Source organism: Hippoglossus hippoglossus, chromosome 8, assembly GCF_009819705.1.
Source record: "Hippoglossus hippoglossus isolate fHipHip1 chromosome 8, fHipHip1.pri, whole genome shotgun sequence".
NCBI lineage: Eukaryota > Metazoa > Chordata > Actinopteri > Pleuronectiformes > Pleuronectidae > Hippoglossus > Hippoglossus hippoglossus.
In genome coordinates, this window is record NC_047158.1 from 21,268,916 (window position 1) to 21,284,982 (window position 16,067).

Here is a 16,067-nt window from a genome sequence, read left to right on the forward strand (position 1 = left end):
TGATTCTATTAGGCAAGTTAGTGCATAACAATTATAACAATGAGTAATAATCAAGCTTCTCAACCTGGTTTAACAAGGCGGCAAAAACATCCTGATTAAATATTAAAATTCCCAAATATCCAAATTGAACCAAAACATTTGGGGGAATCTTAAGTTTGAAAATGATAAACATTGAACTCAGTCATGGTAACATGATAAAATAACATGTCATTAGTCTATTGGTTTATTTATATACTTGACACAGTTTATTTCTATGATAATAGAAGAAGGCAGAATCCTCTCAGAAAACATTAAATACAAAAGACGATAAAAACCTGAACAACTTCCTCCGGTGCATTAACAGATAAACTCCCTTTTAACAAGTACACACCTCCTCTGGAAACGAGGTAAAAATAATTAAGACAGCATACGGAATACTTGTAAACAAACCTAGTGAGCAGTAAAACTACTAAATCAGATTTACACTGACGAACCTTCCCAGGAGTGTCAGGAGAACATTAACAGATGCATTACACACACAGCGCTGGGCTCCGTTGTGCTATACGGCTCCCAGGTGACACATTTAAATCAAGAGAAGCTGAACATCGCTCTTCATGAAGTGCACATAAACTGTAAATGAACGTACCTGTTGTGACTGTAAACAAGATCCGATAATTTAAGTAAACGCGACACAATAATACCAAAGCATCAAACAGACGTGTACATTTGTTCTGTTTTCTCCTGATCAGAGTTTGTGCAGTGAACGTCCCTTTTCCAGTGAGCGTCCTTCATTTGACCTTACACAGCACGCGGGACGTTACCACTTCAGCAAGTTCCCATAGTAACAGTGACGTGTTACTTTGAAAAGCATCAATGAAGAACTGCTGGTTTGTAGAGGTGATCCTCGTCATTCATGGACATGATGAAATAGATATGAACCTTTTACACACGGTTTTAATGTCAGTGTAATGACGTCGACTTGGTCTGACACCTCTGACACTGTACCTTTAAATAAAAATGGTTAAACCATAGAAATGTGCAATTTACAGGGATAAAAACAGCATGAATAAAAAAGAAAATCATTAAAAATACACAAGGGAAAGCAAGTTAATCAGTTGTTCCTGTTTCCTGGAGATACACACACATCTTAGTGATTCATCTTGTTATAACAAATACAAGACGTTGGCTAAAAGGGGCTGACGAGTCCGGGACAATGTGCAAATCTTAACATTTTCTTCTACGACATTTATTTTGCTGCCTCGTGTGCAGCACTTTAAAAACAAACAGCGGAAATGCCCAACCGTGCAGTGCATTAGCGTGCACCTGGCTCTTTACAGCAGAAGCAGCTCATACATATTGATGACTGACTGGTTGGCTGCAGGGCTCGTCCCTCCTCGTGCAGCCGTCATCTCCTTGCAGTTACAGGCGGGACTTGAACGAAGGGGATGAGGAGTGAGGAAAAGGACCAAACTGATGAAAAGTGTTGCAGGAGCTAATGCACACACAGCAGTTAATGGCCGCTCGTTTGTCTGCTCGCCTGCCTCCCTTGTGTCTATTCTACTTCTGCCATGAAGATCCAGATGCTTACATATATTTACATAATCACGGGTCACAAAAGAATGTCTCCTAAGTAGTGGACAGTAAAATTATAAAAACATCCATCCTGTACATAGTGGAGCGTTTAACATTTTCATTTTACTTGGTGGACCGTGTCCAGTCGTGTTTACTGGCATCAAGTGTCTCGTCATCAAAGCCTCAACAAACTAAGATTTGAGAAAGAGACAATAAATTATTCATACAGTTCAAAAGCAGGTAATTGGCCTTGTGACTGATAAGTGCCTTCTACTGGTCCAGAATTAATTTAAATGCAAAATTCAAACCCGGGGCGCAGAGGACATTATGTTCCAAGGTCAGTCCGTCCACTGTCGAGACACTCATCGTCCCTGCTGGGTTTCTGGGAAAGAAAGGAGTGAAATTGCAATCAGCCGTCACTGGAGTGGAAACTCTGTGGTTTTCAAGAGAAAAGCAAAATCTCTTTACTTACTCTCACATCCTCTTCACCACTCGCAGCAGCAGAGGAAGGAGCACGACGAGCCCTCGGGTCCACGGAACTTGCCGGAGCAGGGCGTGTCCGTGCACTCAGCGATGAAGACGTGAAGGTCAGTGACGGGCACCTGCTCCTGTGTTTGGGCCTGTGTGGGTCAACAGACATTAACATGTGCACGTTCTTCTGATTTATGTCCAGAGTGACTGGTTTGCAGCTCCTAATGGCAGCAATGGCTTTTTCATTTCATCATTTTAAGGCTAATTTCAAACATTTTACTGCTTCATCCGGATCTGGATCTTCTAGACACAATGAAGGTCTTACGAAAAAGTAAATTGTAGTCTGGACAGCCGGTGGACGGACCGACAGAAGGACACTGCCATTAGAACCGTGACAAAACACATAAAGCACAAACCGAACTGTACCATGATGGTGTCGTAGGCTCCGGTGATGAGTGCGATGAAGAGGGACAGCACCATGTAGATGAAGAGGGAGATGAAGGTGTAGAGGTAGACCTGACTGAAGATCCACACCATCGTGCCGCTTCGCTCCATCTCAGCGAACGTCACAAACATGTCGTCCCCGTTGATGAGAGAGAACAGGCACTCGGACACCATGGACAGGGAGCGGAACTGGGCAGAGAGCATCAGTGTTAACAAGGTCAACTACAAATCATCCCTTTCATCCACCTCTCAATCTGTAAATTACCTTTTATTAGCTGTAAGGATTGATTTTTAATTTACAAGCACACAACACAAAACAATATAACATAATGTTTTCACGATTCATATTTAATAAAGGTCAATTTCCTTCTCTCATTAATAATACACCAGCTACATGGCTGATATGCTGGAGGGCATTTTATTATAATTAGGCTGTGAAGACGTGCACTTCTGGTCTGAGTGACTCATGGCGCCTCCTTTCTGGTCAGAGACCTTCCTGAGTGGGTTCACTACCTTGGCGTGATAAGGCCCGAGCACGATCCAGCCACAGAAGCAGTATCCCAGGTAAATGGCAGCGGCGCAGCAGCTGAAGCGGATAACGTTTGGAAAAGCAGCTCGAAGAGTCACAATCAAGATCTGTGGGCGAGAAGCAGAAGATATTTACACTTCAAGGAAAGAGCAGCCGATAGATGTGTGTGTGTGTGTGTGTGTGTGTGTGTGTGTGTGTGTGTGTGTGTGTGTGTGTGTGTGTGTGTTTGTGTGTGTGTGTGTGTCTTCCACATACATTGTATTTCTGAAAGAAGCTGAGGTAGCGGATGACTCCCACCCACACCAGCAGAGTGGAGGTTCCCAGCAGGATGCCGCACAAATCATACGATGACAGATTCTGCATCACAACAGGGACATCTATGATTATAATGAACGGTGCTACAGTTATTTGTCCCTGACGACTTCTTGAAGGTCGTCTTACTGGTAACATCTGCCACGTTACCTTGGACTCGATCCCAATCTTGATGAAGCTCCCGACGATGGTGAACAGGTCGCTGATGATGAGCAGAATGTACCAGCCGTTGATGAACTCCATCCTGTCTCCCCAGCTGACGTCGCGGCCAAGTGTGTGATTGAAAAAGTGCACGTACTCCTGGGACGGGACGTAAGAGACAAACATTAAACAGACTTGCCCTCTAAAGGTGAGATTCTAATCCTGTAATATGGAGGATTGTGGAATCTCTGCTAATCTCTGTTCAGCAGTGTGAGTGTAAATAAACCGGTGGTTCGAGAAACCCTCGTTCTGTGATGATTTTCCTGGTTTTCTCCGGGTACTCGAGCTTCCTCCTGCAGCCCAACGTGGGCTTTAGGCTAGTTTGGTGCTTTTTTGGCGTATTTCCTATGGTGAACTGTGCAATAATGTGGCTGTGCAGTAATCATGTGCCATAGAGTGTTTTCCAATCCGTCGAGGGTCAAGGTTACAGCAGAGTTTTAGACCAAACTTTCTACGAAGCCACAAAACAACAGAGAAGCTGATCTTATCAAACAGTGTTGAAAAAGTTAGCGTTGCATAAACGTCCGGTCGGCCCTCTTACATATTGCAGGACGATGCCTCTGAGGATGGAGCGTCCACACAGCAGCAGGGACAACAGACAAACCACCGCCACCAGCATGTCAAACAACTCCCGGGCATAGCTCTCCGCTGCCAGAGGCAAAGAGAAGAGGGACCGAAGGCAAACGGGTAAAGTTACAGATGAAAGAGTTGATATCAGGACACAGATGGATGAATCTCTCCACTGCAGCTGGTCCAGCACCAGTTACTCACCGTGCCCAGACACATTGGGGTCTTTACACTCTGCTATCGAGGCCTGGTTCAGGAGACTGATCTTCACTTTGCCGCTGTGCGCTTTGTTATCCATGACGATCTGATCACAGACGCAGAAGAACCGTAGTGAATATACAAACTGTGGATATGGACGTCTTTGTGTGCGATACACTCTCTGTTTACTGTTCGTTACAATACACCACGTCTATTATATTTATCTATTATCAGTGTTTGCAATTTCATCCAATATGTGTCATAATTCTCATGTCAGTTTTAGATCTATCCATTTATTTACATCATCTCCAATTGGAAAAACTAGATTTCTTGTCTGTTGTGAAACGTAAAGCAACACGGTCACTGGAATAGGGATCATGGGAGGGGCAGTTCACCGTGATGGCAAAGGTGTAGCAGTCGGGGATTTCGTTGTTTATGATGGTCTGGATGTTGATGGCCTTCAGCTGGAAGTCAATAGTCACATTGATCAGCCTGGAGACACACAGAGAATTAAATGTGTTGAAGCTGTAACGGGAACAAAATACTTCTCTGGGTCTAATGATGAGAAAACACATCATAACATCTTACTTGTAAAACTTGAGAGTGAAATTCTTGTAGTCACTGTTTCCAAAGCTGTAATTCACGGGATCCACTCCAAGGCAATCTGAAAAAAAAAAAGGCAGAAACCCAAAAATAGCATTAGAGGAACTAAACGATATCAGATGGGGAAATGTTATTTAAAAAACCATATAAATCATCTTTTTCCACATCACATGCAGCTTGAACCAGACTCCAGCACTTCCTCTCAGCATTTTAATCGTTTCCTTGGAGCGTAACATTGATTTTATTCATCTTGATCTATTTCGGTCACAAGATTTTTTCATTCATCGCCAAACCAGCAGGTGTATGCAAATAAAGTCTTTCCCGAGGCATACGGGTAAAACAAAGCTTTAAAGCTGTGTTTTCTGAGAACTGGACCACGTCAGGCCTGTGAAAGTAGGACAAAGTGTCCGGGCTCCTCTGGACATGTGTGGAGCAGCAACAGAGTGACTCACCGACACAGTCATTTCCTTCAGGGCCGGGAAAATACAGTCGCTGGGTAACAAAACAAGGCGGTCACTTTTTCACCGAGCAGAAATATTCCACAACCTGAAGGGCTTCCCTACCGGTGACCACGTGGGGATCGATGTCAAAGGTGTCGTTGACGGGGTCGATGGTTCCCTTCCTGAAGTACCTCTGGCAGAGGGACAGCGCACTTCCGTTGGCGCCGACGCCCAACACGTACGCGTACCGTCCCAGTGAGATGTCCGGTAGAGCCAGGTACTGGGCGGGAGACGAGAACCTTTATTCAAACTGAGCTGGAGGCACGTTAACAAAATCTGCTTCCACACAATAAAGCACAGTTTTTACTCTGGAGCTGTTTCTGGTCTGAAAAACATCTACGTCATCATTCGGCCAAAATGTTTAATTTAGTAGAAACTACTTCTTTCCTGATATTCCCATCATCTGTGCTTTTTTGATTAGATTTTTTTGTATTTAATTGAGTGGTTGAAAATGTCGTGTCAGCCATTTACGAAGCACTTCCAGGAACAAATGCTTCTTCAGGTTTTCCAGTTCCTCTTTTGTGTGTTATGGATTTTTGTGACTGTAAAAGTTCTTAAAAAGCTAAAGGTCTCCAGTAAAGGGAGTTTCTCTCCTCGACAGAAAACACTGAGGCTCCTGAAGCCTCTCGTCTGTCCGACTGTTTGCATGTCAGAGATAATCTGCTGGAGATAAAAGAGCAGAGATGACGTGTGGTTACCTGATCGATGGCGAAGTGGATGTGGCTGTACAGCTCCTTCTGCGTGTGCACTGCCTGAGGAGCGCTCTCCTCATAACCCTCCAGGAAAAGGTGTTTGAACGCCGCAGTGTTTTCCTCTTTAAACGTCACGACCATCTGGTTGCTGAGTCCGAACAGAACCAGCTAAGAGTCGGAGTCAAAACACAAGAGAGTCAAGATCCAAGCAAACAGATTCATCAACAGATAAAACAAACTATCTACTCTCGGACTTTATCAGGTTCTGAGGTAAACAGATGTTTTCTCCACCTGCACAGTGACCGTGATGATCTTGAGCAGCTGCAGGCCCAGTTTGAACGGCTTGCGCCCTTTAGCGTGATACTTGTCACAGGGGCTCATGAAGAAGTACTTGAGTTTCCTCCTCAGAGCCTCCTCCTCCTCCTCTTCCTCCCGCTGCTGGTGGAGCTCAGACTCCACCAGACCCGCGGGGCGTGGGCTCCCGACCCCGAGAAGGTCCTGGGACCCATAGCTGGTCGTGGAGGAGAGCAGCCGGTCCTTCTCTGGAGAACACAAAGAAATGTGATGATGTGAAATTATAAACGTTCAAATTAAAAAACAACACACGTGATGATGTAAACACGTAAACAACACATGTGATAATGTAAACAACAGACTCATCATGGATGTAAACAGGTAAACAACACGTGATGATGTAAACAGGTAAATAACAGACTCATCATGGAGGTAAACAGGTAAACAACAGACTCATCATGGAGGTAAACAGGTAAATAACAGACTCATCGTGGAGGTAAACAGGTAAACAACAGACTCATCATGGAGGTAAACAGGTAAATAACAGACTCATCGTGGAGGTAAACAGGTAAACAACAGACTCATCATGGAGGTAAACAGGTAAATAACAGACTCATCATGGAGGTAAACAGGTAAACAACAGACTCATCATGGAGGTAAACAGGTAAATAACAGACTCATCATGGAGGTAAACAGGTAAACAACAGACTCATCATGGATGTAAAAAGGTAAACAACACGTGATGATGTAAACAGGTAAATAACAGACTCATCATGGAGGTAAACAGGTAAATAACAGACTCATCATGGATGTAAAAAGGTAAACAACACGTGATGATGTAAACAGGTAAATAACAGACTCATCATGGAGGTAAAAAGGTAAACAACACGTGATGATGTAAACAGGTAAATAACAGACTCATCATGGAGGTAAACAGGTAAATAACAGACTCATCATGGAGGTAAACAGGTAAATAACAGACTCATCATGGATGTAAAAAGGTAAACAACACGTGATGATGTAAACAGGTAAATAACAGACTCATCATGGAGGTAAACAGGTAAACAACATGTGATGATGTAAACAGGTAAACAACAGGAGGTAAACAGGAAACAACAGACTCATCATGGATGTAAACAGGTAAACAACAGACTCATCATGGAGGTAAACAGGTAAACAACAGGAGGTAAACAGGTAAACAACAGACTCATCATGGATGTAAACAGGTAAACAACAGGAGGTAAACAGGTAAACAACAGACTCATCATGGAGGTAAACAGGAAACCACCGACCTGTGTCGCTGTCCTGGACCTGGGTGAAGCCTGGAGACGCCATGTTGATGTTTCAGTCGATCACAGAGGAATGAAGGAGGGAATCTTCCTCTTCTTCACCGGGAGGATTCATGTCATCACAGCTGCTTCATCTCTGCGTCGCGATGTTTGGACGACACCTACGATCACATCACCGCTTCCGGGTTAGCACGTGACTCCACCACGTGACCGCTGTCTGCAGCCATGGCAACGAGCTGCTGCTGCTTAGCAACCAAACAAAACAAGAGCTCTGAGCTACAGGCTCATCTGTCGGCAGCGGGATATTAAATATATGTATTAATTATATAAAGTGAGTTTAATCTACAGCCTAATCTGTCTGCAGCTGGATATTATATATATGTATTAACAATATCATAATTATATTATTCTCTCTTCATTCCTACAGATTCCCACATGTGTGAGTATATTCAATAACAGTAACATTATTTTTTACTTTATTACCAACAAACACTAAAACTGTGTTAATAATGATAAGCAATAATTGACAAATGTTGATTGACACCACTTTTAGGTAAATATGATATAATAATTCATTCAGCTCGAATATATGTTCTCTAAATCTTATTCAATCAAAAACAATGAAGTCATCTTATAAAACTCTCCAAGTGTTTTAAGTCTTTTATTTGTGGAATGGAAACTCCCCCATGTTTAACCCTCAATTTCTGCATGCACGCACACGTACACGAAACAAATGAATCTAAATATTATTAATACAAATATAATAATAAACAGTGAGGACCTCAGTATCTGCACCAGACTGAATCTATTTTACAGAGATGAAACTTGAGAGCTTGAGCTGAAGTGGAGTGAACAAGAGAAAACAAAACTTCGACTCTCGACTCCATGGAAAATAATTGGCCAACATTTAGAAGGTTGTTTGTTATTCAGATTCATCTCCACCCAACTTTGAGTCAATTACAGCAAACAATAATCTGTTGTTTTTCTTTGATTCATTGTTTAGACTCTTTAAAGTCTAAAAGCAGTTTCAAGGGGTATCACAATTTCCCAGAGCCTTGTGTCATGATATTTAATTAAAGCACCAGTGTGTGGGATTTAGAAGGGGATCTATTGACAGATATTTAATATTATAATATCATGTTATGTTCTCATTTGACAGTGCTTCTCACAGAAGTCTATCTGTGGTGGTGTGGTCAGGATGATGAAGGATGGTGGAAACTTAATGGATTTTCTGATGGTCCAAAAAGAGAGAGAGGGGGGGGCTGCACAGATCTACAATGAAGCAACAGTAGAGTTCATGAGAAACACTGTTTCACCTGAAGTTACAAACTTTTGTATTTTCTTTAGCTCACATGGAGCCACACATGAAAAGTGATGCAAGGTAAACAAATGTATGGAACTTGATGAGGTGAGTGAGAAGATCCACAGAAAACTGGAAGTTTGGACCAATCAGCTGCATCGTTTCTGCTCTAGATGTGGCTCAGTACGTTGCAGAGATCCATTCATCATCACATCAGTTACCAGAAAGAAGATCAGTCACAGTCAGCTACACTTTAACACAAGACGGGACCTGGATGACTCATCCTCATCCTGTATTGATGAACCAAAACCAGCCAGTGTCTCCAGTCGTGTTTTATCTGCCGTCCAGAGCCTTGTCCCTGGCGATGACCGACTCGTTGAACTTGATCATGAGCGTGGTGCCTTTGTGCCAGTGGGCAGTGACCTTGGCCGGGAACCCACTGTGTGTGAGGACGGCTTCCACGATGCCGGCAGTGAACGCAGCGCAGTTCAAGCTGCTGTTCTCTTTGGGCACAGATATGTACGCGTTGATGAGAGGCTCCTTTTCTATGATGTAATAAGTCTTGTCGTCATCGTTGGCCTGCTCCAGCTTATCAGCCTCTTTCCCGAATAAGGACTTCCACACGTTAACCTGAAAAGGACAGAAAACAAGTTTAAAAGTTTCAGGTACAAAGTTATTTTCCTCTCAAAGCAACATCAGCATTTCCCATCTGCTCACCTTGATGAAGAGCAGCATGTTCAGAACCTTAGTCTCCCTCTTCCCGTTCTTCTCTCTCAGCACCAGCACGTCCAGCATGCTGGCTCCCACACTGTGGCCCATGTCCGCCAGCCGGGTCTGCAGCTCGGACACGGAGTACACGCGGCTCTGACAGTACTGGACCATCTCCGAGAACAGGAGGGCGAAGGCGCTCACGCTGACCTCGGTCTTGGGTCGAGTCAGGGGCCGCTCCAAGATGCTGGATTTGCCTCGAGTGAACCGCGTGTCCATTTCCTGTGGAGGAGGGATGGTTGTCACAGTTTAGTATTTATTCTCATAAGGAAGCACAGACACGCTTTATGAAAATATATCACATCAGATAATAAATGGTGCAGAAAACCTTCCATCACCCTGAGGCAGCTCAACAACATCTGCTGCCATTGAGACGTAAACAAGCTTGATAGTAAGACATCAGACTGAAAGAGAGTGGATCTTATTTCACAGTAAAGAACAGAAACTGCACATGTGATGAACTTTCACCAACATCAGCTGTTTAACGCTGTTTTTATTATTCTGCTCAGTTTCAGCGTTTCGACGCCCCCAGTCAGCTGTTAGCCACCTAGCTTGCAGATGCTAACTGACGCTTCCTGCCGCGATGCGAGCTCCTCCAGGAACACAAACACAATTTGGCTAAACAACTCAAACCCACAGACACACACACACACAGATAATGTTTAATATCTATTATCGTGGTTTAATAAAAGTGTCGCGTTCATTTATAAACAAACCTCAGTTGACAGAAGATCAGCTTATATCCTGTTTTCCTCGTTTTTCTTCTTCGTGCTCCTCTGGGGTTCAAATACTGTTAACCTCAGCTTAAAGTGTATACCGCCACCCAGTGGACAGAAGCGGTACTTGTATTATATTATATTATTGGCCTACATGTGCATACTACTACTACTACTACTACTACTACTACTACTACTACTACTTCTACTACTAGTACTACTACTAATATATACTGCTACTACTACTGCTACTACTACTACTAATATTACTGCTGCTTATACTACTACTACTAATTACTACTACTACTGGTACTAATACTACTGCTGCTACTACTACTACTACTTATAATAATAATAATAATAATAATAATAACATTGATTTCAAGGTACTAAGGGCTTTACAGGTAAAGCAAGAAAGGTTTTTATTTAATAATGATAATAAAACAAACAGGGACAGAGAATTATAGTGGAGATATTAGCTGAGGATTCACAAACTACTGGTATTTGTGAACAGACGAGTTTTAAGTATCCTGGGATCAGTGGAGGAGGATTTTGTGAAGGATGCGAGACTGAACATTTACACATTCATTTGTTTTTAATTAAACGTACAGATCAGTGGGAAAAACACAAAAGAACCCGAGTTAGCCTGCAGGAGTATTTTAGTTTCAATACGTTGAAAGGTCACAAAAATCGAACCTAACGACTCAGGTAAAGCAGAGTTTTATTAATGTTTTTAGCCACATTTGTATTTGACGACATCTGAAGAAAGATACAAGTTTCGTTTCAATCTACAGCCTGAGCCCTAAAAAACTGTATATATTTATTTTTCATGTTCTTGTTTTAGTCTGCGTCAGCTTTTCTCTCTCTCTCTCGTTCTTCCCCATAAAAAAATCTACATAGGTTAAAGACAAAAGTACTTTGACATTTCTGCAATGTATTTTCCAGCAGAACCAAACACTGTGCACTTCCCGTTCCTGTCCTCATTTAAGACCACACACATGAGAGAATCCTTCCCACGATGGGGAAACTTGCAGTATTACAGCATCAACAGTCAAAAAGACATCAGCAAGTATTAAGTAACATGCAATACTCAAGTGAAGGGAATATAAATAAATAGATAAAAACTTATGAATGTAATTAAACTAGTTTATACAGTGTAAAGACAGGGAGGAATATGTGCAGTGTGAGGATATTTGCAGTGAGTGAATTGCACAGACAGATGAATACAGCACAGTTGAGACTTGAAGTGTTGAAGTGCAGTCCATAATGGTTGTGAATGTAGTTTATACTGGGAGCAGAGCTGGTTGTATCGTCTGAGGTAAACACTGATATCACCTACAACACAAAACTGCGACAGATCTTCAAACAATGTCTCATATCTGCAAATATAAAGTTTATATATATAAATCATTAATGAAGGAATCAGATATGTTTCGGTTGCTGCCACACAAACAGCAAACATGTGATTCACGGGACTTCCTCGGTTGTGCTCTGTGTTTTCTGAACATGGACAAGAAGACACACGTTGCCACAGAGAGGAGTGCCAGGGGTTTGTACAACAATCCTCAGTCGGCTGTTGGCTGCCAGTATTCCCAGAGAGTGCGTTTCACAAATAGCAGCCACAGATTAATTACAGAAGTTGTGAATTTCTCCAAAATGTCCAGGTCGGTCACTCTGACGCTGCAGAGGAAGAGACCTTGAGCGGTCAGGTCCGCAGCCGCAGGTGCTGGTTTTCTCACGGAGCCACGCCAGCTGATGAAAGGCGGACGTATCTACAGCATGTGTACATGTTACATAACCTCCCACATACTCTGCATATGAACGTCTATAAATGAGAGGGGGAGGAAAGGAGGTGAGAGACATTCGAGGCTCGGAGCTGAAGGTGTTGGAGGCTCAGGATGGATCCAACCTGCTGGAGACTCACTCTGACCCTTGTTGTGGTCATGAGCAGCACCTACGATACAGAAGGTCAGAACATATCTACAGCTGCATTGTGTGTGTTGATGTTTTATTTGGACCATTACTTTGATACTTTTTCAGATGAGACTCTTAATGGTTGATCTACTTTGACAATAATACGACCTGTGTAAGTCCACACGTCTTGTGTTTGCATCAGATAATTCCTCATGCAGCACAAACATCTGGGTCTGTGTGTGGAGCCTCATGTCAACAGGACCTCTCTCTTTTAATATTCACACAACTGTACAATTAACTGACTCAGGAAACAAACAATTAACAGATAAATTCTGCACAATCTGAATTCTACAAATCAACATATCTGAAGGTTCGATTGGTGCAAAACCACTGAGCACATGTGACAATGGAATTTATCGGATTTATTGATACACTTATATTGATGTACTGATACACGTGTGAGTATTTTCTGTGTGTACAAATGTCATCGTCACAAGTTGCTCTGCACCAATATTTCCTTCACAGTTAAATCCTGAGCACAAGACAAATCCATTTAAAAGTGTTTTCACTGTATTTCATAAAAGTTTATAAAGCCGAATTAACTTCAAACACGTGCAATGGCTGAGACAGTTTTTTTTCCAGTTAGTTTAATGGATTTATTGACATGAAAGTCAAGAGGATAATAAATCCACAGTAATAAAAACACTTTGTAAACACAGCTTGTCTCACACTGTCACTAAACTGAGATCATCGTGATGAAGCGGATTCTGAAACCGAAGGAAACGGAACTGCATAATATTACATATACTTTTATGATATTATATAACAATAAGAACTTCATGTATAAAGCCCTTTTCAAGTACCACAGAGAACAAACGGTTAAAATACAGAAGTGCATATATGACAATAAAACATCACAAGAGACTCGTTTCCTTGTGTCAGTGACAGCAGACTGTAGAGATCTCCAGCTGCTCAGAAGGTAAACAGGGAATTAAAAGATCAGACACGTGTGAGACCGTGACGATGATCCATCTAGACACATCACGTGCTTTTCTCTATATCGTCTGCAGCTTCAGTGTCCCGGCACATGGACGACTTCATCGCGGCGGTGAAGCAGCTGGAGGACGGGGTCCCCGGGGCCGACCCAGTCGCTGTGTTGCAGAGGCTGCGCTGGGCAGCTGGTCTGAGGGATCCATTCATCCAGCACTTCCTTGGAGATGTGGATTCCAGTGGTTTTGAGGTGGACGCCCGCCTCTTGGATTACATCAGGGAGACTGTGCCGTACAGGGTGACCGATGATGCCAGGGAGGAGGGCGTGGTTCTGACCTCTGATGGCACCAGCGTTGCCCTCAGGCCGCTGCTCCTGGGCATCGAGGCCGGTTTCCTGTCCAAGCGGAGTGAGCGTGTTCGGGGTCTGTACCAGCTCACCCTGGCCAGGGACCTCGGCCGGTCGCTCAGGCACAGCTCTCCTCTCAGCCAGCGTCTGGGGCCGGACGGCTGCTGGGACAGTTTGACCTCTCCGCACGTCTTCACCCTCTCCGACACCCCCACTCTGCTCACCACCGCTCACGTCAACGGGGCCATGGATGGAGTGATTCTGGGGATGGAGGCCAGAACCATCAGGCTCAGCAGTCTGCTCACAGAGTACTACTGTCACCAGCTGGACCGGGAAGGACTGGACGCCGCCCCGCGCCTCATCAGCCGGCGTCGCAGGGGGAACTTCAGGGAGCTGCTGGTCCCTCCGACGCTGGTCAGACATGTGATGAAGTCAGTGGAGCTGCAGCGGAGACTGGAGAGGAAGTCAAAGATGGAGTTGAAGGAGAGGAAGCAGCTGACGGCTGCGGTGAAGGAGGGAATGAAGGAGTTCGTCCACATGTTCGTGGGTGAGAGCACGAGACCACACACAGGAAGTGAGGCAATTCTGTGGTGAGCCGCTAACCAGCTGTGGTTTCACATCTGTTTCAGATTGCCCCCCCATCATCCCTCGGTGTATGTGGGGTGCGGAGCCGTACAGAGGAACCCCCACCAACCTGTCGCTGCCTCTCTCCTTCATGTACATCCACCACACTCACTCCCCCGGGCTGCCCTGCCTCACCTTCCAGCAGTGCTCCGCAGACATGCGCTCCATGCAGCGCTTCCACCAGGTGGACAGGGGCTGGGACGACATAGGATACAGGTAACAGCTGTCTGACGTCACACATCTGTATCAAACATGCTCATCTGTGAAAGTGTGGCAACAACTTACAACTCTGATCCCCCTGAAGCTTCGTCGCCGGCTCAGACGGACACATCTACCTCGGCCGGGGCTGGCACTGGCGAGGAGCTCACACCCTGGGACACAACTCCATCGGCTTCGGGGTTTCTTTCATCGGAGACTACGCCAGCAGTCTGCCTTCCCAGCATTCCATGGGGCTGGTGAGAGATCAGCTGGCGTCCTGCGCTGTGGGCGGTGGGCGACTGAAGGCCAACTTCACCCTGCAGGGCCACAGACAGGTGGTGAACACGTCCTGTCCTGGAGACGCCTTCTATAAGGAGATCACAAGCTGGGAGCACTTTGGGGTATGTAGGAGGAATATACTGATAAACTGTGTTGCACAGTGATGTATTCTGTATCTGTGCATTATGTATGAGATATTGAAATAGACACACGTGCTCAACCCACACGCAGGATTAAGTTAGGAAGTGAGATAACACGTCTCTTCCTTAGAGAGAAGACACAGCAACGGTTTGGTGAGATTAAAATATTCAGTTTTGCAAAGACAGCTGAGATTTGTGATGATTCCTCTGGTAGTGAGAATAAATAATTCAGCTGCAGACGTCATCCTCCTCCAGAAGAATTCTTTCACATGCTCATATAAATGATATATATATATATATATATAACAAATATAAATATATATAAAATCATATAAATGATCAGACGTTTCACTTATTTTCCTTCATATTTAATTTCAGGAGGTGAAGAAGAATTGATGATCAACTCCACAAGAAGAAGAAGAACTTCACCAATAAATATGTTATGAATGTATAATTTCCCATTGAACACAATAAACAATATGTCAATAAAAGCTAAATTACATTTACTTCCGTCCTGTTGTTAATGAGGTATTTGTACTTATATGATTTCCATTTTGTTCCCATGAAAGATTTAGTTGCAGATTTTTCTAAATTTAATAAAAAAGGCCTGAACAATGACACAGTCCCACCTGCGACCAGTAGAGGGCGCTATCTGAAGGCGTAATAATGAGCAGTTGGAGGTTTTTATTGATTTAAAGTATTTAAGGAATGTTGTTACACAAACTAATTAAACTCAACACAACTGAACACAACACACAGGGAGGAACCCACAACACGTTGAGTTTACATCTTATTAAATACCGAGTTAACATGTGAGACACATATAAACTGTAACTGACTGTAAAACAGACATAAATTGCATTTAACACAGTATCTGTACACTTATACAAAAATATTATTAAGTGTTATTATCACTGTGACACAATATGAAATGTCTTTTTTTTTTTGTCCCACCGTGTTATTAAATATAAAAGCTTCAAATAACCAGAGAGATTTTCCATCCTCGTAGAAACGTCCTAACAAAGACGTGACATTAACGTGCGTGTTCTAAAAGGTGAAAGTCGGAGTTAATAAACTTGCAGTCCGCGGGTTTGTGGAAACTCTTCTCGTCACCCTCCCCGTCGACGTTACGCACGCAGCA

General features: G+C 43.6%; 3 protein-coding genes across 5 annotated transcripts; 1 reads left to right on the plus strand and 2 right to left on the minus strand.

Moving 5' to 3' along the window:
* Nucleotides 1-430: 430 nt before the first annotated feature.
* mcoln1b (mucolipin 1b) lies at nucleotides 431-7,854 on the minus strand. Of its 2 annotated transcripts, none has more exons than XM_034593517.1 (14): nucleotides 7,655-7,854; nucleotides 6,360-6,610; nucleotides 6,075-6,236; nucleotides 5,440-5,596; nucleotides 4,862-4,937; nucleotides 4,669-4,765; nucleotides 4,280-4,379; nucleotides 4,050-4,156; nucleotides 3,458-3,607; nucleotides 3,251-3,352; nucleotides 2,980-3,102; nucleotides 2,449-2,655; nucleotides 2,024-2,171; nucleotides 431-1,930 (listed from the first exon to the last, which is right to left on the minus strand). In XM_034593517.1, exons 1-13 carry the CDS (start codon nucleotides 7,695-7,697, stop codon nucleotides 2,037-2,039), a joined length of 1,710 nt encoding a protein of 569 aa, XP_034449408.1. In that variant the 5' UTR covers nucleotides 7,698-7,854; the 3' UTR covers nucleotides 431-1,930; nucleotides 2,024-2,036. The 2 variants fall into 2 exon arrangements, with proteins under 2 accessions (XP_034449408.1, XP_034449407.1); XM_034593516.1 differs by having other exon boundaries at nucleotides 431-1,933; nucleotides 7,655-7,830.
* A 441-nt stretch (nucleotides 7,855-8,295) lies between these two features.
* trappc5 (trafficking protein particle complex 5) lies at nucleotides 8,296-10,533 on the minus strand. 2 transcript variants are annotated; one of them, XM_034593518.1, is made up of 3 exons: nucleotides 10,436-10,533; nucleotides 9,669-9,941; nucleotides 8,296-9,581 (listed from the first exon to the last, which is right to left on the minus strand). In XM_034593518.1, the coding sequence occupies exons 2-3, from the start codon at nucleotides 9,936-9,938 to the stop codon at nucleotides 9,285-9,287; spliced, it is 567 nt and encodes a 188-aa protein (XP_034449409.1). In that variant the 5' UTR covers nucleotides 9,939-9,941; nucleotides 10,436-10,533; the 3' UTR covers nucleotides 8,296-9,284. The 2 variants fall into 2 exon arrangements, with proteins under 2 accessions (XP_034449409.1, XP_034449411.1); XM_034593520.1 differs by having other exon boundaries at nucleotides 9,669-9,944; nucleotides 10,436-10,512.
* Nucleotides 10,534-12,258: 1,725 nt separating this feature from the next.
* On the plus strand, nucleotides 12,259-15,427 carry pglyrp6 (peptidoglycan recognition protein 6). Its single transcript, XM_034592514.1, has 5 exons — nucleotides 12,259-12,403; nucleotides 13,420-14,232; nucleotides 14,315-14,525; nucleotides 14,614-14,908; nucleotides 15,305-15,427. The coding sequence occupies exons 1-5, from the start codon at nucleotides 12,334-12,336 to the stop codon at nucleotides 15,320-15,322; spliced, it is 1,407 nt and encodes a 468-aa protein (XP_034448405.1). The 5' UTR covers nucleotides 12,259-12,333; the 3' UTR covers nucleotides 15,323-15,427.
* Nucleotides 15,428-16,067: the final 640 nt, after the last annotated feature.